This window comes from Delphinapterus leucas, chromosome 10 (assembly GCF_059928025.1).
Source record: "Delphinapterus leucas isolate spDelLeu-1000000601 "Yukka" chromosome 10, BTC_Dleu_Yukka2, whole genome shotgun sequence".
Classification (NCBI taxonomy): Eukaryota; Metazoa; Chordata; class Mammalia; order Artiodactyla; family Monodontidae; genus Delphinapterus; species Delphinapterus leucas.
Window position 1 is genome coordinate 93,387,612 of NC_143138.1, and position 24,393 is coordinate 93,412,004.

The following is a 24,393-nucleotide window of genomic DNA, read 5'->3' on the forward strand; positions in this document are numbered from 1 at the left end:
GCTTACTGGTCGCGTATTTCCTGAGACTGGCAGCCAGTGCCTGTGGCTTTGCCTGGGACCCCATTCGGCTTTGTCGCTCTCCTCTTGCTAAATTCAGCAGCCCCCTTGAGCCACGGGCTCGACGCCACAGGGACAGAAAGAACAACCCGAGGCTGGCTCTTGTCTGACGGCCTTCTGCACATGTGCTTTTCCTCCCACTAGATGGCAAGCGCCGACTGCACTCGGGAGGATGAGGGCGCCTTGCTCAGTCACAGTCCAGACACCGTGGACTCAGTGCAGTTGGCATTTTTCTTCGGATGTGTGGCAGGTCTGAAATTTAACTGCCAGTCTGTAGCTGAGCCCCGTGTCTCACACCAGAACCGGGGCAGGGTTTATTTTGAAAGTGGTGTGTGCAATCCTTTACAGGTAACAGTGGTTAGAAGAGGACACATTCTGTTCACAGTGCTTTCTCCCGAGCTGAGCTCTTGGAGCTGTCCTGAACCTCTCCAGTGGAGTCTTACGTTAGTGTAGGTGGAATGACGAACGGGGGTTTGTTTAGCCAGAGGTTACAGGGTGTGAGAAGGAGGGAGTGTGAGGGGGGAGACAGAGGTTTGGGGTATCAGAAGGATTGTTTGCATTTTGTTTTCTTTCTTCCGTCGCTCCCTCCCTTCCTTCCTTTTTTTTTTAATAGACAAAGGCTGGGGCTGCTGATGAACTGAAAAAGCAAGCTGTTGCCTACAGTCCTAGAACTCAGGCCCCATGGAATGACATTGTCTTAACGCTCTCTCCTTCGCCTGTTAGATTTGCTTTTCTTTTCTCCATTGCATTTGGAAAGGAAGCAGGGCCTCAGCCTAAGCAAAGCAAGATAGAGACAAGGGAAATGTGATTTTCCTAGTACATACAGGTGGATATTGTCATCTTGCAAGGATGTTAAACATGAGAAATGATCCCGTCTAGACTCACACGGTGGAGAGCCACCTTGTGAAGCCTGTCAGAGCAGGCGCTAGGCTCGGCGTGCAGCTTCCGTCTTCTCAGGCAGATGGCCTTTGGAGACTAGATGTGTTTTTACAGTTTCTTGGGAAAGATTTCATCCTTGTTCTTCAGCCTTCACTGTCAGAGATTTTCTTCAGTCTCAGCCAAATCCCTCATGTAGCAGGAGGGGCCCCTTTTCCCCTGAATTGTCATCAGCAATTGATTAATTGGGAACATTTTTTCAGGGCTAGTCTGACTTCTCAAATTATTTTCTTGGCCACATGGGGATAGCTGCTTACAAACACTTGGATTCAGGTTTATTTCATCGCATTGTTTTTTTCTCCTGGGAAGTAGCTGTATCATATTCTTGCTAGACAGTTTCACTGTAGGTTAACACAACCGCCCATAACAAAATCCACAGGCGAAGTTTCTCACACTGCTTTTCCTCTCTCCCGACCGCTGCACCGGGATGTACCGCCAGTAGCACTCTGCCCGTGGAGAGCTAGTAATGCAACCCCACGTTGCTTAAGCATTTTTATTGCAACACCAGGAGGTAGAGTGTAAACATTCTTGGTGTGGGTGGCCAACTATCATCTTTGATGACTGCTCTGAAACGGTGGTGCTTCTCCTGCCAGCTACCGACGCTCACTATTGTTTCTTCCCTGTTCCTGTGGACTGTGCAGTGACTGTAGTGAGGGAAGGCCGTGGCATGTGCAATCCTTGACGTGATGACTTTTCCTCCTCAGCTGGACTCTGATCAGGATGCCTCCCGGAGCAGGTTGCGAAACGCCCAAGAAAAGATGGTGTACTCCCTGGTCTCTGTGCCCGAAGGCAATGACATCTCCTCCATCTTTGAGCTAGATCCCACCACCCTCCGTGGAGGCGATAGCCTTGTCCCAAGGTATGAGTCCAAAACGGCTTATCTCAAGTGAGTCAGGGTGGTATATGCGGCCTGGCTGGGGTTCTTGGAATCCAAAACATCATCGTCGTTCTTGAAGCTTTTGTACGGGATTTGGTAAAGGATTTGTTCTGGTTGCCCATTGAAATGACACCTGATTTTTCTTTTTTCCATGGCTTATCAGTTTTAAGTTCTCAGTAGTCAGCGGTTAGCTAAGACGTGCTATGTTTAGGTGAACAAGCCAAACGTTAAGCTTAAGTAGCTCAATATTTCTAGTTTCCTTTACTCTCTCCCTCCTTTCCAAATCTGAGAGATCTCCTGGTCAATTGAATAAACAATTGAAAAGAAATTCTAGAAAATGGAACGTTTGAAATTCACTCAGTGCATAGCAAGCTTTATTAAAGGTATTGAGAAATCAGACCAATCTTCTTTGGTTATTTTATTAAATTTGACTTTTAGTTTTGTTGCATAAAAAAGCATTTCCATTTACTAGACCGTAAATGGAACAAAAGTTCACTCTTAAAATCAACAGGGACTTCCCCTGGCGGTCCAGTGGTTAGGACTTCACCTTCCAATGCAGGGGGTGCAGGATCAATCCGTGGTCGGGGAGCTAAGATTCCACATGCCTCATGGCCAAAAAACCAAAACATAAAACAGAAGCAATATTGTAACAAATTCAATAAAGACTTCCAAAATGGTCCACATTAAAAAAAAAATCTTGAAAAAACAAAAAATCAACAAAAGTATTAATAGTGGCTAACACTGGTTGAGTGCTGACTACATGCCATCTGTAATGCTAAATACTCATGTTATATAATTTCACCTTCACCAAAACCCCTGTGAGATAGGTATTATCATTTGACGTTTCCTAGAGGTAGAGAAATGAGGCTCAGAGAATTTAAACAACTTATCACAAGTCAGCGAGCACCGTTGCAGAGCCAGATAGGGCTGTTCTTGCAATTCTGACTCTTGGACACAGCCTTGGGTAGTGGAAGCCTCACTGGCACTGGGAGGTTTTACACAGGGCCCCTCTCTCTGAGGATTCCTTTGTGTTTCATTGTTCCTGTATATCATTGCTGTTTACCTGCTCAGCCAGAGCTGGGCTGTGAAAGTGGTAACTGCAGCTTGGGTGCTGTTACAACCGGAGGAGAACACAGAAGTGTCTGTGTAACACAAAAGACTATGTTCTTAAATATTGTATTATAGGAAACATTAAAGGAATTGTAAAGAAGGTAATGGCTATGGAGAGGTTCGTATCCAAGTGTCTAGCATCCACTAGACACTTAGGTGCTTAATAAAATTAGACGGCAGAGAAGGGAATGATTAACGCTAACAAAAATGCCAAAACATGAAATTAAAAAAAAAAAGAATTAGAGGAGAACCTTCTCTTGTGCTGGATACTCTTCCTGTCCCTCTCAGAGTGATAAACAGGAGGCAGTGTCCACAAGAAGAGAACCTTACAAGGAGGCTGTTCATTGCCATTCAGCACAATGATCGCTGCTTCTTACCCTCTGCTGGGTCATTAACCCCTTGAGAATCTGGGAAAAGCTGGAGATGTTCTCCTATTAAATCCTAAGTATGGGCACAGCTTCGCATACTCCAAGTTTGTCCTGATGTAGATTGCTTTTTTTTTTTTTTTAAAAAAATGATATATTGAGATATAAGTCATGTATCGTACAATTCACCTACTGGAAGTGCTCAATTCGTTGGTTTTTAGTAGATTAGCAGAGTTGGGCAACCATCAGCACAATCGATTTTAGAACAATTTCATCACCCCAAGAAGGAGCACCATATCCATTGGCAGTCGCTCTCATTTCCCCAGGCGCCACCCTCAGCCTTAGGCTAATCTGCATTTTGTCTCTATTGATCTGCCTGTTCCGGACATTTCGTGTAAATGGAATGGCTTTTTGTGACTGGCTTCTTTCACTTAGCGTTGTTTGTAAGATTCATCCGTTTTGTAGCATGTATTCTTCATTGTATTCCTGAATAAGATTCCACTGTATGGTTATGTCCCATTTTATTTATTCACTTATTAGTTGATGGCCATTTGGGTTGTTTGCCTTTTTCTGGCTTTTCTGTGAACATTTGTGTACACATTTTTGCGTGGATACATATTTTCATTTCTCATGGGTCTATACCTAGGAGTGGAATTAGTGGGTTATGTGGTGTAACTATGTCTAACATTTGAGGAACTGCCAGTTTTACACTTAGAGTTTTATATTCCCACCAGCTGTATATGAGAGTTCTAATTTCTCTCTAATGCTTGTTTATCTTTTTTACAGTTGAGCCATCCTAGTACCTGTGCAGTGGTATCTCATTGTAGTTTTGACTTGAATTTCTCTGATGGCTAACGATGATGATCTTATGTGTTTATTGGTCATTTGTATATCATTTGTGGAGACACATCTTTTCAGATCCTTTGCCCATTAATTTTTGGCCACTTAAAAAAAGGGTTATGTGTCTTATTATTGAGTATTAAATGTTCTTTATTACGAGCTCCTTGTCAGTTATGATTTGCAAGTATTCTCTCCCATTCTGTAGATTTCTGCACTTTCTTGGTGGTGTCTTGTGCACCACAAAAGTTTTTAATTTTGTTGAAGTCCAGTTTATCTATTTTTGCTTTGGCTACTTATGCTTTTGCTTTATAAGAAACGGTTGCCTAATCCAAGGTCACAGAGATTGAAGCTAATGTTTTCTTCTGAGAGTTCTAGTAGTTTGTGCTCTTTTCACTTAGATCTTTGATCGATTTTGAGGTCATTTTTAAACATATGGTTTCAAGTAGGGTAGATTGCTTTTGTAAAGCGTCCTTTCTCACTGACTACCTAGATAGGCATAGGGACTATAGAATCCAATTGCGTTTTGGTTTAAGTACTTTTCCCTGTGTTGTGTCCTCTATTCTGGAAGCTCTTTAATGCATTTTGTTTTTAGGCTCCCAGAAGACAAGGGAATGACGTTAGTTTTATTTGCTAAGTTTTTTGTTTGTAAGGGTTAGCAAAGAACAGAACCATGTGATGTAAAATATCTGTCAGAAGGTATTTCATGGCATTCCCTTGGTGAAGAGGAATGAGGTGCCAGTTGGCCATATTCCCCAGTGGGTTGGAAATCCCCATGATCCCGTGGGGAGGGGAAGTTTGAATTCCTAGGTCAGCTTGCCAAACAGCTTTGGTTGGCTGTAGAGCCCTGCTTCTGTATCCCCTTGATTCATTACTGTTTCTCTGTTGGAAAACATTCTTTGTGGGCAGTTGTCCATAGACAGACTGATTGTAAACTCATAAGCAAGGGAAGCCTTGTGTTCACCCTGGAGAAAGTGTCTGGCGTGGTTTACCAATGTGTTTATTATTAGTTATGATCTTGGACTTGGTCTTAGCTCTCTAAATTTTTATCTGTTCTTGCCCTTGGCCACCAACCTCAGAGCCAGAAGTGAACAGGGCCTCTTATTCATTGATTCAGTGGAGTCATAAAAATTTTAGGAGGAGTACGCACATTTCCCTCCATCTTAGAGTTGTGCTAAATTTTGCTTCTTTGAAGATCAGAAAGTCTATCGGTAGATACGTGGAAGTACCTGAAATGTTACCAGTAAAGAACTTTTTTGTAATAGTCATTGGTTGAAAGAATGCTTTCAAGACAAACTGAAAGGGATAGTGACAAGTCCTGGATGTAATAAGCAAGATAGTAAAATTGCAATTTATGCAAATTAGATGCAATAAATGAACATTGGGAGAGCATCCAGCTTTGTGGCTCTTTTGCAGTTGTCCTGATATCATGACTCTTGAGCTAAGGGTTGGGAATGAGACTTCAGATGAATAGACAGAATGCCCTTGGTATTTTAAATGAACTTTGACATAGAACTCTGTAGAATGTAGTCAATCGGCCAAGTAAAAGTTAAGCTCCAAGCTTTCAGTTATACTTTGAAAAGAAGAAAATGCATCCAAGTTCCTGAGAAGAAAAAAATGCAAATCTCTGTCAAATGTCTTGTTCATGTTGTTTAATTTATGTTCGTGCTATTCAGAGTAAATACCACTTGTAATTTTCAAGACAGTTAAAATGAAGGAAGTTAGAGGATCTACTGAAGAGACGTGCCTGGTTTAATGTGCCCTCCCCCGTGCCCCTTTCCCATGAACTTGGGATGCTGTTGTTTTGAATTCCTCTTGATGCAAATGACTTCCATGCTGTCCTTTCTGCTCTGGTCCCACCAGTGTTTAAAGTTCCAGCTCAAGTTTTCTGTAACAAAAATATTCCATGCCTCCCTGAAGCCTCCTTAATCTCCTCCTCTAAAAGTACTTACCTTGACTGTCTCCCATCTTAAAGCCTTTCTAAGGTATGTCTCCTGTTACTTTCGCTTGGTGTGCGTTCATTTCATCTCACTAATGCGATGATAGATTCCTTAAGAGCAAGTATTATGTCACTACTTCTTTAAAAGAAAAGCAGATTTGAAAAACATCGTAAAATGATCCATGCTCATCATAAAAAGAAACAACAACAAAAATATTTTAAAATCTCACGGAGAACAAAGAGACAAGTAAAAAATTACATAAAATCTAACCATTCGGAGGTAACTACGACAAACATTTTGGTTTTCTGTAGTTTCAGACACGTCTCTGGGCACACAGATAACCTGTGTATAATTTATCATAAGTAAATCATAAGCTTTTTTTTTTGGCGGTAAGTGGGCCTCTCACTGTCATGGCCTCTCCTGTTGCGGAGCACAGGCTCCGGACGCGCAGGCTCAGCGGCCATGGCTCACGGGCCCAGCCGCTCCACGGCATGTGGGATATTCCCAGACCGGGGCACGAACCTGTGTCCCCTGCATCGGCAGGCGGACTGTCAACCACTGCGCCACCAGGGAAGCCCCATAAGCTATTTTTAACATTTTTTCCACTGAACAATATGTCCTGTACATACTTCCAAGTAAATAAATATCGATTGTAATCATTTTAAAGAACTCTGTACTATTCTGTCTTACATACTATAATTAACTAGCCCATTACTGAGACATTGGGTTGTTTGCAAGATTTTAACTATTATAAATAATGCTTTGTTGAACATCTTTCTGCCTCATTTTGCACCTGTGCTGTCATCTCTTAAGAAATATAAAAATGAGATTGCTAGATGAGAAGGTAGATACATTTTACATGTTATACGACGTGCCAGACTCTCTTCCAGAGTTTAACCTGTTGACACTCTTACCATGAGTGTGTAGAACTCATTTCTCTAAGCTCTGTAAGCTCTCTAAGCTCTAAGTGCTGGGTTGTATCAGTTTCCAGGATCTTTGGGATATGATACAATAAAATGATATATTGTTTTAATTTGTATAAATTGAGGAAGTTGAATATGTACTTGGATGTTTATTGGTCATTTATGTTTCTTTATTAAATTACTGGTTTGCGTGCGTGTTCCATTTTCATTTCCAATATTCATGATGTTTGTCTTATGGATTTTTAAGATCTCTCTATATATGTGGATTAATACCCTTTTATACTATATATTAATCTTTTATTTTCCCAGGTTGTCATTTTTCTTTCAGTTTTGTTCACGATGGTTTTTAAACTTTTTTCTACTTTTGCTGTATGGAAATGTAAAATTTAAACTATGTAATAAGATGTATCCATCTTTTGCTTCTGAAATTTGGAAATCTTGTATTTTGTTATGTGCTTCAAAAGGCTTTCCCTCTCACAAGATTATTAAATTTTTACTCACATTTTCTTCCAGGCATTTTATGGTTTGATTTTTTGCTATATTGATCCATATGAAAATTTCAATTACTGCTTTATCTCTCATGATGAGCACTAGTAGGTCCTCAGTAAATACTTTTTGTTACTGTCTCATGTTCGGTTTGTTCGGAGATAGTCATTCACAGTGTATAATTTTATACACGCATACCTCAGAAATACTGTGGGTTTAGTTCCAGACTATCGCAATAAAGCGAATATCACAATAAAGCAAGTCACACAAATCTGGGGGTTTCACAGTGCATATGAAAGTCACGTGTACAGTACACTGTTATCTGTTAAGTGTGCAATAGCATTATGTCTTAAAAAACAATGTACATATTTAATTTAAAAATACTTTATTGCCAAAATGGAACCTGTAGACTTGCATGATGAACAAACCTTTGATTTGTTAAAAAAACAAAAAAACAGGGTCTGTTAAGGGCAGTAGAGCCAAACATAATAGAATGAGGTGTGGCTGCGTTTAGAAATACAGCACGAGACAATCACCTTAGAGTGGTTATGAATGGCTGGCCACTGTAGATCTGTCAAAGTGTATCTTGGACCAGAACCGTTTGCTCTTAAGTTTATGCTGTCCAGTGTGTATAGCAGAAAACCATTTTGGTATCCTTTTTTTATTCTTATAGGATGTATTCTAGGGCGGTGGCTGTAGAGAGCCTAAATAGCCCTGTCCCTAAAATCCTTTTTCTTTTTTTTTTCTTTTCCTTTAGAAACTCATATGTCCGGCTCAGACACCTGTGTACTAATACCTGGGTTCACAGCACAAATATCCCCATTGACAAGGAAGAAGAAAAACCCGTGATGCTAAAAGTAAGTCCCCTTACTTGGCTGCTTCCCTCGGTCTCATGCTCCCAATAAAAGGGCTCCTTTGAGGGCAGATGGAGGCGTATGCAGGTCTGAAGTTGTTGCTGTGGTGGCGGACAAACTTGAATGTGATGAAAAAATTCTTTCCAAGGGACCTGGCTAAAGCAAGCCCAGGGCTTTTGAAATAATTAGAACCTTTTATTGTATTCCATAGCTTCTGCCCTAAAGGTAGAGCAATTGTCTGGATTTCATATCTGTCTGAAGGCTGATTTTGGCTGGGGGAATGTTTGCTTGTGCCTTGACATACATCACATACCTAGTTGATTTCACCCAATCTTTATCATTTCTTTATTTCTCTTTGTGTTTAAATGTGTACTTTTATCTCTTGAAAGTCCTTCCAACCTCTTTAATTTCTCTCCCTGAAGCCCACCTCTCCTTTCTCACCTTGTTCAGGATCATAGAGCATAAATACACAGACGTAGGGTTTTTCTTTTTAAAAAATGGAATTATACTCTCACATAATATTTTTTGGTGATGGGGAAGATTATTGGAATTTTTTCTTCTACTTTAATGAACATTTTCAGGTATATAGAAAAGCTAAAAGATCGGTGCAGTGTCTACCCTTATAATACTCTCAGAAACAAGAATTACCATTTTGTACATTTGATTTTTTTCCCTATGTATTTATAAGTGTGTTTTTAAATTACAAAAGTCTCAGATGCTCCCTGTAACAAATGAAGCTATAAAAGCATAGTACTGCCCCATTTCCTGCCTTACTTTTCTCCACAATACCAACCTCTAGAGGTAACAGCTGTTGATGATTTGGGGTGCATCTTTCCAGGTGTTTTTCTATGTCCATTCATTTGAACCACAAGAGAGCTCTAGGCTTTTTGGATTGCCCCATGTCCCATAAATACAGTGTTTGATTAACGTCTTACCCTCTCAGTCTAAGAGGCTGTTCCACAAAGACCATCTTGCTTTTCAGATTGGAACCTCTCCCGTGAAGGAGGACAAAGAAGCATTTGCCATAGTTCCAGTCTCTCCCGCTGAGGTTCGGGACCTGGACTTTGCCAACGATGCCAGCAAGGTGCTGGGCTCCATAGCTGGGAAGCTGGAGAAGGGCACCATCACCCAGAATGAAAGAAGGTGAAGGCTCCTTGCCAGAACCGGACGTGCTCATCTTCGCCCCCTGTGGGTTTTTGAAATCCCTTGCGGAGAGAGAGGGTGCTTGGAAGAGTTCAGTGTGAGAGCAGCAGGCCTTAGCATTTGTGGGTGGCTTCAACTTGTGGTTTTCAAGGAATAGTCACTTCTGCTTTCACTGTTCTGAAAGTCTCTAAACTTGTAAATATCTCCTTCTTTCTCTGTTGCCCTGTCTCCAACTTGGTCTCTGGGACTATCTTACTGAATGTCAGGGGTTGAGGTTACTCTGAGATAAAATGTAATGTCTGATATTTTGTGAAAGTGATAATGTTTTTGTGGACAACTAGGTATTGTCTCTATTTCGCTCTTATTGGTAATTGGCCTCAACTGACAAGTTCAAGGAAACTGGGAGGAATGGGTTTGCTTCTGCTTAACTGGTTCCTTCCGCCTGAAGGCTTCCAAGGTGAAGCTTTCAGCCTGTCGCGCGTCGAACACGTCCCATTTCTAATAGCTTTTTTCCTCCTAAGATCTGTAACCAAGCTGCTGGAAGACTTGGTTTACTTTGTCACTGGTGGAACTAATTCCGGTCAAGATGTTCTTGAAGTGGTCTTCTCTAAGCCCAACAGAGAACGGCAGAAGCTGATGAGAGAACAGAATATTCTCAAGCAGGTCCGTGAGTGGTGACATATTGGGTTGGCTTTATAAGAAATCAGTGGTATCACTGCTCTTACAGAGGGATGTGAATGATTTCCACCTCGCAGGCTTGATCCATTGACTTTAAAAAAAAAAATAGACTTAATTTTTTAGAGCAGTTTTAAGTTCACAGCAAAAGTGAGTGGAAAGTACAGAGAGTCCCTGGGTACCTCATACCTCCACACATCCACAGCCTTCCCTGTTATTAGCATCCCCACCAGAGAGGTACGTTTGTTATAGCTGATGAACCTACACTGACACATCATAATTGTCCAAAGTCTATAGTTTACATTAGGGTTCACTCTTGGTGTTGTACATGCTATGGGTTTGAACAAATGTATAATCACGTGTATCCATTATTATCACGTCATACAGAGTAGTTTCATTGCCCTAAAAATCCTCTGTGCTCTGCCTATTTGTCCCTCCCTGTCCCCCAACCCTTTGCAAGCAACCACTGATCTTTTTTTTTTAACATCTTTTTTGGAGTATAATTGCTTTACAATGGTGTGTTAGTTTCTGCTGTATAACAAAGTGAATCAGCTATACATATACATATATCCCCATATCTCCTCCCTCTTGCGTCTCCGTCCCACCCTTCCTATCCCACCCCTCTAGGTGGACACAAAGCACCGAGCTGATCTCCCTGTGCTATGCGGCTGCTTCCCACTAGCTATCTATTTTTACATTTGGTAGCGTATATATGTCCATGCCGCTCTCTCACTTTGTCCCAGCTTACCCTCCCCCCTCCCCGTGTCCTCAATTCCTTTCTCTACATCTGCGTCTTTATTCCTGTCCTGCCCCTGGGTTCCTCAGAACCATTTTTTTTTTTAGATTCCATATATATGTGTTAGCATATGGTATTTGTTTTTCTCTTTTTGACTTAACTTCACTCTGTATGAGACTCTAGGTCCATCCACCTCACTACAAATAACTCAATTTCGTTTCTTTTCGTGGCTGAGTAATATTCCATTGTATATATGTGCCACATCTTCTTTATCCATTCATCTCTTGATGGACACTTAGGTTGCTTCCATGTCCTGGCTGTTGTAAATAGAGCTACAATGAACACTGTGGTACATGACTCTTTTTGAATTATGGTTTTCTCAGGGTATATGCCCAGTAGTGGGATTGCTGGGTCATATGGTAGTTCTATTTTTAGTTTTTTGAGGAACCTCCATACTGTTCTCCATAGTGGCTGTATCAGTTTACATTCCCACCAACAGTGCAAGAAGGTTCCCTTTTCTCCACACCCTCTGCAGCATTTATTGTTTGTAGATCTTTTGATGATGGCCCATTGATCTTTTTATTGTCTTCATAGTTTTGCCTTTTCCAGAATGTCCTATAGTTAGAATCATACTGTATGTACCCTTTTCAGATTTTACTTCTTTCACTTAGTAAAATGCATTCAAGTTTCCTGCATCTTTTCATGGTTTGCTAGTTCAGTTGATGGTTAACACACTTGTTGAATGTCAGCCGTGTGAGAATTTACCTGTTAGGAACCCCAACAAGAATTCAGTTGACAACTTTATTTTCCTCACAAATAATATCAATATCCTTAAGGTTATTTCATGTATCTGGGAGATTTGGAGTATATGATAAACTCAGAAGGCCCGTAGAGGCTCTTCTGGGGACCATCATAAGTCACCAAAAAATCTTCCTGTAAATGAAGAATGAGTAGAAAATAAAATGAACTCACAGAAAAATACAGAGATGATGTAATTTGGTATAAAGTTAAATAAACTGGGGTAGAAATAAATTAGAATAAACTGGGGTAGAAATAAATTAGAGGGAGAAAAGTGACAAGTCCGGGGTAGATGAAGTACATGGAAATGTATGCCATACAGTTCTCTAAAGCTGTTGGAGGCTGGGCCACTAGAGCCAAAAGAAAAACGTGTTAGTTACAAGTCCCATAGTTCTCCCTAGGAACTTGGATTTGAGAATCCTTTCTCCTTTTGGACTGTGATAGACGATATTTATTAACACTCCATCCTGTTTCAACAAGGGTTTAAAGTCCCAGAATAGATTATGCCCTGCTGTTTGATGTGGTAGCTGCCAAATAAGACCTCTGGCTTAATGCCCATGCTCTTTTCCACAGTAGTGATTCCTAGAGGGTCTGAAACTGTGGAGGAGCCTTCGTTGAGCACTTGTGTGAGCACTGCACTCATGACCTGACACTTGCTATCTACTTTAATCCTTACAACACCCTTGTGAGCTAGGTATTACTCTCTCCATATCACTGCTGAGAAAACTGAAGGTTACCTTGACCGTGATCTGTACCTGTAGGAAAGTAATAAAGATGTGTAATTTCAACCTAGAATCTGCTGATTCCAGAGTCTGTGCTCTCAGGCACTGCTTGAAACACTGCATTTTCAAGTATTTGAGGACCACTTAGGTCCAGGAGGACTGAATTCAGGGAGGAGCCAGTCCCAATTGATGGAATGAATGCAGTTTTCAGGTTCACGACTGTTTGCATAGAGAGATTTTCCTATATAGTTTAGCCACCCTTGAGGTTATATTACTTCCAAAGGGAAGGTTAGCCCTTAAAACAGTAGGTGATGGCAGTTCTTATTCTTTTCTTTCTGCAAACAGATCTTCAAGTTGTTACAGGCCCCATTCACAGACTGTGGTGACGGCCCGATGCTACGTCTGGAGGAGCTGGGGGACCAGCGGCATGCACCCTTCAGACACATCTGCCGCCTCTGCTACAGGGTCCTGAGACACTCCCAGCAGGACTACAGGAAGAACCAGGTTGGGATTAAGGACCAATGGGAAGTGAGGGGCAGCTTCCTCCCTGAAGTTCATGTACTTCCCTCAATGAGTTTTAGGTGTCACATGTATGTTTATTTAATGGCCAGGTAGTAGTTCATTGTTAAGTTTGCTCTCAGAAAGGAAACACAGATTTGTTTCGCAAGCCTGGGAAGGTATATTACAGACTTGAGAAGGATACCTGAAAATTCCCCTTCTACAGCCACCTCTGAATGAGATTTCTTTTTCTTGACATTGGTATTACATATACGGTACTTCTCATGGCACATTCCCGTAAGACTGAAGGGCACACTGATTCCATGTGCTTATATTGAAGATGGAGTGAAATCTTCTCTTCCTGTCCCATCCATCTCCTCCATCTCTGCTGGTAACTTTCTCTTTGCTTTGGTTGTGTCTCATGTTTTATGACATTCTAAGTCATCAACTGTGTGATGACAGTAAACACACTCACAACCAATATATTCTCTCCGTGAATTAGGTGTTTTAACCTCTGCGAGGGTTCCTAACAATTGGAGATTCTGAGGAAACACTGTATCAGTAGTTCTTAACTGGGAGTAAGTTTTCCCCCAGGGGACATATGGAAATGTCCGGAGACCCTATTGAGTGTCGTGAGTTGGGGATGCTACTGGCATCTAGGGGACAGAGGCCACGGATGCCGTTAACATCCAGCCATGCACAGCACAGCCCCCTGCAGCAAAGCATTTTGCGGCCCAAGAAGTCAGCAGGTAGTGCTGAGGTTGAGAAAGCCTGCGCTCCGTAAACTACTGTAGGTGCCCGGAGTGCTGCTTATCGTAACTGGAACTCCAATCCCTGCCTTGTGTTACAAAAGGTTTTGTTTTTAAACTTTGAATGCCCCTACATCTGGCCTTTAAATTTAAAACTGTTCTCTGTAGTTAAAGTTTTTTGTGTGTCATCATAAACATAGAGTTGATCCTAAGCAGTGCTCTAAAATGGTAGACGTAACTTTGTTAGCTAGTATTTCTAAACCTTTCACTTTGCCTTTGCTACTGTTTAAATATAAAACATCACAGACCCGTGATGCTATGTTTGTTAGTTTTATGGTCGCTATAAACCTACCTCCGGTGCATGAATACCATACTCATACCATACTAGGGCCAAAGTGATTTTATTCTCTTCCAATGAGGATACATTAGAGTCTGTAGTGTGTGCCAGAACATTTTGCTTGTACATGAGGGGGCTAAACCAGTCCCTCTTGCTGCAACTCTGGATGTCTTTGCTTGGTTGCTTATGGACCCTGTGCCAGCTGGCAGTAGTATATCCCTGGGGGCTGATGAATTCCCGAACATGCATCCTTATTGAGTGAGGGCTGAAAGGTGGCCCATGTCCGCTGTGTTCATCCCGAGTCACTTTTAGAATTTTGGAATTAATGAAAACAAATTATACCAAGTTTCAAGGGCCGTTTGAACTTTGAGCAAGCAAATAGTCTGTTTTGGGCAGAGAAAATGTCTTTGAATAGCAACAAACAAATATTCATAAGAGGCTTCCTGGAGTTCTTAAATATTTCTATGGAATGTCATGTCTGCTCCCAAAAAGAAGCCAGGGGTGTTTTCATATGTTCTACGAATATAATTGACTGGCTTACATATTCCTAACTTGTTTCGGCTACCCACTGACTTTAAAAATGTATTTTCACCCCAGATAAGGAAAACGCCATGGGGTAGCATTGTTCTAAATATCCAGGTAGGCTTGACTGTGTTTATTCAGCAACACAGAGCAGTGAGGCACAGTTAAATCCTCTTCAGTTAGTAATAAAATCAGAGCTGAAAAACAACTTTTGACCTTTCGAAAAATAAGTCACTACATTAAAATTTATACAGTGGACTTAATAAAAATGCCTATCTGTAAATACAGGATATTTTACTTAATTACATCTGTGTGGCAGGTTTAGTAAAAATAAAGGATGCGAGGGAGTTTGCAGCTGTTGCCCTGGATTAGAAAGTTGTGGAAAGATGCTCCTCTGTGATTCCCCTCATGGGCGGTGATGCTCCTCAGGGGCTGCTGCCCCCTCCCTTACTTCCAGCCTCATCCCATCGTCTCCAGTCCTCCCCACTCACCTCGCTTTCCTTCCTTCGAAGGAGTACATAGCCAAGCAGTTTGGCTTCATGCAGAAGCAGATTGGCTATGATGTGCTGGCTGAAGACACCATCACTGCCCTGCTCCACAATAATCGGAAACTCCTGGAAAAACACATCACTGCGGCAGAGATCGACACCTTCGTCAGTCTGGTGCGAAAGAACAGGGAGCCCAGGTGAGGCGGGGGCGGGGTTGATAGGCGGAAGGTGTCTTTGCATGTCCGATGCAGACACTGAGAGGGTCATAGTGCTTTTTCCTGGATTTCCTTTGGGGCTGTTAGGGACAGGTTTTTTTTTTTTTTTACCATTAGTATTTTTTTTTTTTGCGGTACGTGGGCCTCTCACTGTTGTGGCCTGTCCCGTTGCGGAGCGCAGGCTCAGTGGCCATGGCTCACGGGCCCAGCCGCTCCTCGGCATGTGGGATCTTCCCGGACTGGGGCACGTACCCGTGTCCCCTGCATCGGCAGGCGGACTCTCAACCACTGCGCCACCAGGGAAGCCCGGTATTTTTTTTTTTTTAACGTCTTTATTGGAGTATAATTGTTTTACAATGGTGTGTTAGTTTCTGCTTTGTAACAAAGTGAATCAGTTATACATATACATATATCCCCATATCCCCTCCCTCTTGTGTCTCCCTCCCCCCCACCCTCCCTATCCCACCCCTCTAGGCGGTCACAAAGCACCGAGCTGATCTCCCTGTGCTATGCGGCTGCTTCCCACTAGCTATGGGTTTTGATTGGGCAGGTTTTGACAGGCTCTTTGATGAGTAGCGGAAAGAGCTTAGTATGGGAATGAGACCAGGGTAGAATCCTAGCTGCAGCATTTACCAGCTGGGGGACCTTGAGCTTTGACGTCCTCATCTGCTAGATGGGTCATTGCGAAAATTAAATGAGAATAAATACATGTGAAGTGCCTGGCACTTAGTAGGTGCACAGTAAATGACAACTGTCGGCCCCTCATTCACTTCATAGCGCCCCGTGGTGATCAGTTAGAACTCCCCCAAATATCATCAGTTAGTCTTTTGCACACTTAGTTGTTACTTGAGTGTTTTCATTTACATTAGTGAATTCTATCAATTCTGTTGCATTCATACAGATCTCCCCCTCCCCCTACGCTCTCTTCCCTCTTTTTTTCTCCTTCTAATTAATTAAGATCCACACCATTTCAGGTGAAGTGGGAAATAGTTTACAATGTGCGTATCATGAACGGTGACACTGGAGAGCTGAAAGTGTTCTTATAAAAACGACTGCCCCCACCCATAAAGTAACATTTTATGGGCCATTCTCATGTGCCAGTGAGTGAGCTAAGTAAGCACTTTGCATGAATTAGCTCATTTAATCCTCAGAAGAAGTCTCTGAGGTTCTATACCAGCCTTTTTTGTCGATGAGAAAACTGAACCACAGTGAGGTTAAGTAATTCCCCCCAAATAGCAGTACATATCAGAACGTAGTGGGTAAGAACCAGAACCAGGGTTCTGATTTGGGCCTCAAGCATCAGAGCCTTGCCCCTCACCACTCTGGGTACCCTGCATCCTAACCATGTCTTCCTTATGTGAACTTCTTACTTGGTGGTTCCTTCTGTTCATTTTTACCTTGTCAGCTCTTCCTCACAACGGTCACCGCCATCCTTCCTCTTTTGCTTTTCTTTCTTTGCTCGCCCTCCCTCCCTCCCTCCCTCCCTCCCTCCCTCCCTCCCTCCCTCCCTCCCTCCTTCCTTCCTTCCTTCCTTCCTTCCTTCCTTCCTCCCTCCCTCCCTCCCTCCCTTCCTTCCTTCCTCCCTCCCTCCCTTCCTCCCTCCCTCCCTCCCTCCCTTCCATCTATCCATCCATCCTTCCTTCCCTCTGGTGTCTGGGTTTCTGGGCGTTCCATGGATGCTGACACTAAAACCCAAAGCCTCTCTGACTTGTGTTAAAGGTAGGCTGGGTCAGTTCTCTTGAGGGAGAGCCAGGCTCCCAGAGCCCAACCCCTGCTCTGTGTACAGAAACTGTTTAATTTGGTTTCTCTTTCTTGATAGATTCTTAGATTACCTCTCTGATCTCTGCGTGTCCATGAACAAATCCATTCCGGTGACCCAGGAACTGATATGTAAAGCTGTGCTGAATCCAACCAACGCTGACATTCTGATTGAGACCAAGTGAGTGAGGTGTGCGGGTTTAAGATAAAGAAAGATGAGGACGGGATTTAGATGGAGAATGTGTGGCTCAGTGGATGTCTGTGCTCATAGGTAATGAAACCCAGCTCCCTGATTTCTAAAGTCAGGTTGGCTGGCTATTGATCGTCCTCTTGCAAAGGTCTTGATCAGAGGAATTTTCAAGTTTGCTTTTGGTGTGGGCTTCTCTGCATGGTGATGTCACATACTTTGACAGTAATGTGAGCTCACCAGGGAACGTTTCACACACCGTTGGTTTAATTTTAAGAGTTTAAAATTCTCTAATTATGATCATCCGTTTTAAGTTTTAAAGGAGGTAATTCATTATTGATATTAAGTCATTGTAGGGAAGAGCTTGTTCACTCATCACTGTTCAAAAAGGGTTCATTGGTCCACAGAAGTTCTGGTAATAGTAGCAATTCATTTTTAGCAGGGGAGCAGTTTTCCTGAGAAGCATAGTGCCAGTAATACTTAAATGTTAAAAACAATGTTTAAAAGAAGTTTATTTAAAAAACACTAAATTATGCTCTAAACTAGCGATTTTTTTTTTTTGTTTCTCATGCATAGCTTAATTTTGGGCTTGGGCTAATTCCGACTTTCTCATCCTTGGCCTTTTGATGTTTGGGGCCACGTAGTTCTCTGCTGTGGGTTCTGTCCTCTGCATTGTAGGATGTGTAGCAGCCTCCCTGCTTCTACCTGCTAGGTGCCGACAGTACCCCTCCCATTTGGTTGGGACAACCAAAAATGTCTCCAGACATTGCTAAATGTCCCCTGGGAGACACAGGCACCCTGGCGGAGAACCCCTGGGCTGAAGTGAATGAAGACGTTAATGTTTGGTTCTTTGTGACTCTGCCGGTGGGAGAAGTAAAGTGGCTTTTTCTGTGTGTGTCTTTGTGCTGAAGGTGTAGCTCGAGTTCAACGCATTAATACAGTTGATCCGTGATGAGCAAGGATTTCAGACATAATGAGTTTCCCCCCTCCTCTTATTTTCCAGGTTGGTACTCTCTCGTTTCGAATTTGAAGGTGTTTCTACTGGAGAGAACGCTCTGGAGGCAGGAGAGGATGAGGAAGAGGTGTGGCTGTTTTGGAGGGACAGCACCAAAGAGGTTCGCAGTAAGAGTGTGAGGGAACTGGCACAGGACGCTAAGGAGGGGCAGAAAGAAGACCGAGACGTCCTCAGCTACTACAGGTGCGAGGGCGGCATGGGTGTCCTCTGATGAGATCGTCCGTCAGAAAGACGGATGTGTACTTCAGGAGTTTGTAGAGTGTAAGGTTTCATTGATACTTAGATAGGACGTTGCTATCTGGGTGTGGCTCCGTCGAAAGAAGGCTGAGCGTTTGCATCAGCCCCCAGTTACAGTTGATCCCTACATAGCATGGCACATGACACGGATATATTTTGTAGTAGTTAAGAGTCAGGCTGCGGGGTCACCTCTCTACATAGTAGCTTTTTGACTTTGGTCAAGTTATTCACCTCTTTATGTCCTAGTTTCTTTATCTGTAAAATAGAGACAATAGTTACAACGTCATAGAACTTTTGCAGACAGAGCTAGGAAATATGTGTGTCTGTACACACATCTGTTTGTCCACGTAGACACACACATATCTATTTCTATATCGACCTATATAAATGTAATAAAAATCATGAGTTCACATCAGTACTTCCAATTCTGTTCCAACACTGTAGCGTTATTCTAGCCTTCACCCTTCTGTATTCATAACTCGTTCCTCTGACAGCGAGAACCTGGCTGGCACTGTCCCCGCCGTGTTGCTCAGTCTGCATCACTGCCGGTCACCTCCTCCATCCCAGCGTCCCCTCGGTCCCAGCTCTGAGATCTGCTGACTCAATAAATACTTTTAAAATAAAAGAAGAGGGAAGGAGAGATGAGGAAGTGCTTACAGCATTTTTTAATAGAAATAAATAAAGCTTTGCAATTACAATGCCCTTTGTTACCTCCTGTATTCTTTCTCTCCATTCATGCTGATGGTGTGTGACCTTCCACACTCTTTGTGTGTTTATATTTTACATTTCTGTACGTTCATAAATAATACATAGTATTTTGTTGATTCTTAAAATTTTATATAAATGGTTCCAGAGTCTGAGTTCCGTTCTGAAATCTGCCTTATTTTTTCATATTGTTTCTGAAGTGGATTCATGCTAACGGTGGTGGGTCCATTTCTTGCATTTAGACTGCTGAATGCTATTCCATTTTATTACTGTGCCACATTTTCATTGCTCTTTGATATTTAGTATATGCCACAATTTAGTTTTTCATGTCGGGAAATATCCTTGTTCAAATTTGTGCATATGTGTAGGAGTTTCCATTCTATACCAGGGAATTACGAGATTGGGGGGTATGCATATTTTAAACTGACCAACCAATCCTAAATTGACTATTTTGGTGTACATTCCCACCAAAAGAGAACTTTTGTTTCCCTTTGTCTTTGCTATCTCTGAATACTGTGATGCTTTTTAAATTTTTGTTAATCTTACGAGCATGAAATAGAACATAGGTTAATCCTCATTTCACTGATATCTAGTGCGGTTGAGAATATTTCCAACTCATGATTATTGGTAATAAATAGGGTTTTAAAGTCAGAAGCTGGAATTTGCCACTGTGGAACCTCATGGCTTTCTTATTTCACATTATGGGTATGGTTACTCTTTTAATGTTTGCTATGTCTTCTGCTGACAGTGAATGAGGAAGAGTGTTTCAGTGGTCAGATTTGGAAGTTAACAGAGATCATGTGTAATTAGGTGAGGAAGAAACTGTAACATTTTGAGGAGCCCCCTATTTCTTCTACCATGTTTTTCACATGTGTGTAAAAGTCAAAGAGGAGAGCTCTATGGGATAAGACGCTGAAAGTATCATAAAATTTCTAAGCAGACTCAGTAAGGGTCTGAAACCTTTACCATTTCCTATGCGGTCTTTCATGTGCTGCATAAAAGCAGAACTAAAGAAACAGGCAACCGTTTTCAGCCTAATGCTTCCCCCCCCCCATTTTATAAAATAAACAAGGGCAAAACGGCATCAACTAGCCATGTAATTATTCCCACACAGCAGGGTAGGCACATGTGACTGTTGGCGTGGCTTGAACTGTTCCTTTTTCCGCTTGGTACAGAAGCCAGAGTTTGCATACACAAGCAAGTGAAGAGTGTTGATGTGTAAGTTCCCGTGGCCACCTGTCACTCCTATGAGGGTTGGGGCCCCCCGCGACTCTCCTGCTGTGTGTTTCCATGAGAGTGAGCCCTGTGTAACTTTCCTTTTCTCCAGGTACCAGCTGAACCTCTTTGCGAGGATGTGCCTGGACCGCCAGTACCTCGCCATCAACGAAATCTCAGGCCAGCTGGACGTGGATCTCATTCTCCGCTGCATGTCTGATGAGAACCTGCCCTATGACCTGCGGGCGTCCTTCTGCCGTCTCATGCTCCACATGCATGTGGACCGAGACCCACAGGAGCAAGTCACTCCCGTGAAATACGCCCGCCTCTGGTCCGAGATTCCCTCCGAGATCGCCATTGATGAGTGAGCCTGGCTCCTTCGCCCTGTTAAGACCTCATTCACGTTGCTTTAAAACTTCTTAGTTACAGTGTTCTATGTAGCGGAAGACAAACCACTTATGGTCAGGTTAATAAGTCTGGTTAAATCAGAGGGAAAGATAAGTCATTTTTTCTTTAAGCTTAAGATATAATTAAGGGTGGCAAATGTTGTTTCCTCAAGAATGTAAAAGATGGCATGATTGTCCTTTTATATCTCTTTTATTCAACAAATGTTTAAGTGTCTCCCGCATGCCAGGCTCAAGGAATCTATCTGGGAACAAACAAGAAAACTGTGTGTACACTAGTGGGGAAAGACAGACAGTAACCAAGATAAAGGACTGAAATGTATACGTTGGTGTGGTGGGTGCTGAGGAGGGAAAAGTAAAGTAGGGACAGGAGGATGGGAAGCGTTGGGGTGGATGGTGTTAGCTTTGGGGGCTGAGCAAACAGGGAAGGCCTCACTGGTCAGAACTTGAAATTTGATTTCTTTCTCCTTTCCTTTTAGCTATGATAGTAGTGGCACTTCGAAAGATGAAATTAAGGAGAGGTTTGCTCAGACCATGGAATTTGTGGAGGAGTATTTAAGAGATGTGGTGTGTCAGAGGTTCCCTTTCTCTGATAAGGAGAAAAATAAACTTACATTTGAGGTAACTCATGGTGAAGTGATCGTGTGTTTTGTCTGCTTTGTGTTGATCATTTTTCTGTGGGGTAAATAGAAAATAGGTGGTGATTTTTTTTTTTTATCATGATACTCTGGTTTTGTAATAAAAAGGAATTCAGCTCAGTTTTGTTGCAGAGTAAAAGAGAACTAATACCAGTCACTTGGCTTAAGGCAGTTATGCTCCTGGAAGAAATACATCTGGGGAACTGAATCATGTAAAAAGGATAGAACATTATGTATAATCTGTACATTATATTAAAAGTGACAGGAAAGAAACAGTCTGTGCTTGGGATCTGTCATAGATTAATCATTTGAGGGACATAAATCCTTATCGCCCTTGAGTTGAGCATTTCTCTTTGAGATCACTTTGCCTTTTGAGGAATTAGATTTCCAAGGACTGCTATGTTATCTGTGTCCTTGATTTGTATACCTTGGCTTGCCCTGTATTATCTCTGGGAAGCTGCACAGAGCCAATGATGAGGTCAGTTTTTCATTAACCAGTCATCAGAGCAGATCAGTAGCTTTGCAGGGTTTTGTTTCTTATTTTTTCTCCTTATGAAACAAAATGAAATTTGGTCAGAAACTGCAAGTAAAATAAATGCCTTCTCTCTTACTGTAAAGAAGGTCAGAGTCAGTCATTTATAAAATAGTCAACCTAAAATGCAAGTGAAGGATACTGTTTATTTAATTCCTCCTCTCTCTCTTTTTTAAATACAATAGGTTGTAAACTTAGCTAGGAATCTCATATACTTTGGTTTCTACAACTTCTCTGACCTCCTGCGATTAACCAAAATCCTCCTGGCCATATTGGACTGTGTGCACGTGACCACAATCTTCCCCATCAGCAAGATGGCGAAGGGAGAGGAGAATAAAGGTGAGAATAACATGGAGAAGCTGAGGAGGGAGGCCTCATGGCGCCCATAGGTCGGGACACGCTTGCCCGGCCTCTCCTTCTGCTCTTCTCATACCTACTGTGTGATGACGCGTCCTTTCTTTGTCCTTTTCTTCTCAACTTTTCATTATGAACATTTTCAGGTATAAATAAAGGCGGCAAGAATAGTACAGTGGACACCTGTAGACCCACGACTTAGAGTCAGTGATTATTAACACTTTATTGTATTTTTATAGTTATATATATGAGTCTGTACATTTCACTGCAACATTTGAAAGTTGCCCAACACTTGCCTAATGCTTATGTCTTAAAAATACATGTCATTGTTCTTGATGTGTCATGAGGTCCTCAGATGTTTATATCAGTATATGAGTAAGTGAAATCCAGACTGTGTCTGGGTATCCTATTTCCAATTTGTAAATAGGAAAATCTGCCTTTATATGTTTTTTTTTCCCCTCTGTTTTAGGGTCGTAGTAGACACACACTAGGTACTCACGTGTGGATTATTGTTTAACTGGTCTCTACAGCTAGAATAGAAAAAGTACGTTTACTTACGTCCTACTATCTGTTAGGGGCTGTGCTTGCTCAGTCATTTGCATACATTTTGCCACTTAATCTCTGTCAGTTGGGCTCCATTATTCTCATTTTATAGTGGAAGAAACTGACCCTCAGAGGTAGCATAATGTATTCAAGATCAAGTGGCTTTTGGTAGCGGCACCAGATGTGTGTCTTGTTAGCTCCTGCATCCCTAGTTCTGTGCACAGCAACAAGCATGTAGTAGGTGACCAATAAAATTTGGCAGGTGAATTAACATACATAAATGCTCCATACTCTTTCCCCTACTCCTTGAAGCCCTGCATTTCTGATGGCTGTTAACCGTTTCAGGTTCCCAGGCTCTTAGAATATATTGGAATAGAGACATGTTAAGTGATTTGTCCCGAAGAGCCTCTGCCCCTGGCCAGGTGCCCAGAGCGCACATCAGGGATGTCATGACCAAGGTTTGTCCTGGCCCTTCTTAGGTAGTAACGTGATGCGGTCCATCCATGGGGTTGGAGAGCTGATGACCCAGGTGGTGCTCCGGGGAGGGGGCTTCCTGCCCATGACTCCCACGGCCACCGCCCCTGAGGGCAACGTGAAGCAAGCAGAGCCGGAGAAGGAGGACATCATGGTGATGGACACCAAGTTGAAGATCATTGAAATACTCCAGGTAACCGTGGGCCGGGGCGGGTGCAGGGTGGGCGGGAGTGTGCTTCCCAGGGGACCATCTGCATCCAGTGTCCCTGCTTTTACGGAGCCCTAGGCTTTCTGGGAAGAGAGTGGAGGTAGAGTCTTAGCTCAGCCTCAAGTGCTGTTTCTGAATTGGGTCTCTGCTCCCTGTGCTGTCATCTCCTGTCCCTCCCCAGCATGCCCTGTTCCTCCAACCATGCCAAACTTTCTGCAGTTACCTTACGTTTCCCTAGTCATTGGTCTCTGTCTTCACCCACTTAGAATTAACTCACTTACGCTTCTATACATAGCTGAATTCTCTGTTTTTTGATCATAACTCATTCAAGGTTCCATTAAGTTTGTAACTCCTCCCATAATCCTTCCCTTCCTCCCTCATTCATTCATTCATTCATTCATTCAACAGACATTTATAGAGACTGATTCCATGCCGAGTACTTTTTTTTTGCTTTTCCCTCTAACAAACAGTGTTACTGTGAGAGGGTTATATTTGTTTAAATTTTGAGTACCACATTACAAATTAATTATAATTATACAATTTAAACATCATCTACCATTTCAGTTAACAATGAGAATAAAGCATATGTTTCTAATGCTTTTTTTATATGCATTATCTCATTTAATCTTTTTTTCACACACACACACTGTATTTTATTTTTACAAGAGATAAATAAACTGACACCAAGCATTGTAAGTGGATGATCACAACAAAAGCAACAATGATTGCAGTTACCAAACATGAAACACTCTCGTACTATGTCATAATATTGACATTCAGTCCAGTAATCCTCCACTGTAACAGCTACTTTGCAGTGAAAATTGATTTGTATATTTTTTGCCTCTGAGTCCTTGT

At 42.2% G+C, this 24,393-nt stretch overlaps 1 protein-coding gene across 1 annotated transcript in view; it reads left to right on the forward strand.

Moving 5' to 3' along the window:
• The window catches only part of ITPR1 (inositol 1,4,5-trisphosphate receptor type 1), a 320,331-nt gene that overhangs the window by 139,352 nt on the left and 156,586 nt on the right, over positions 1-24,393 (forward strand). The window contains exons 13-24 of the mRNA XM_089919578.1: positions 1,698-1,852; positions 8,289-8,388; positions 9,368-9,528; positions 10,050-10,191; positions 12,805-12,963; positions 15,078-15,250; positions 17,088-17,207; positions 18,217-18,411; positions 20,498-20,749; positions 21,269-21,410; positions 22,145-22,298; positions 23,336-23,523. Of these exons, the coding sequence (XP_089775704.1) occupies positions 1,698-1,852; positions 8,289-8,388; positions 9,368-9,528; positions 10,050-10,191; positions 12,805-12,963; positions 15,078-15,250; positions 17,088-17,207; positions 18,217-18,411; positions 20,498-20,749; positions 21,269-21,410; positions 22,145-22,298; positions 23,336-23,523 (1,941 nt within the window). The remainder of the gene's footprint in view (positions 1-1,697; positions 1,853-8,288; positions 8,389-9,367; positions 9,529-10,049; positions 10,192-12,804; positions 12,964-15,077; positions 15,251-17,087; positions 17,208-18,216; positions 18,412-20,497; positions 20,750-21,268; positions 21,411-22,144; positions 22,299-23,335; positions 23,524-24,393) is intronic.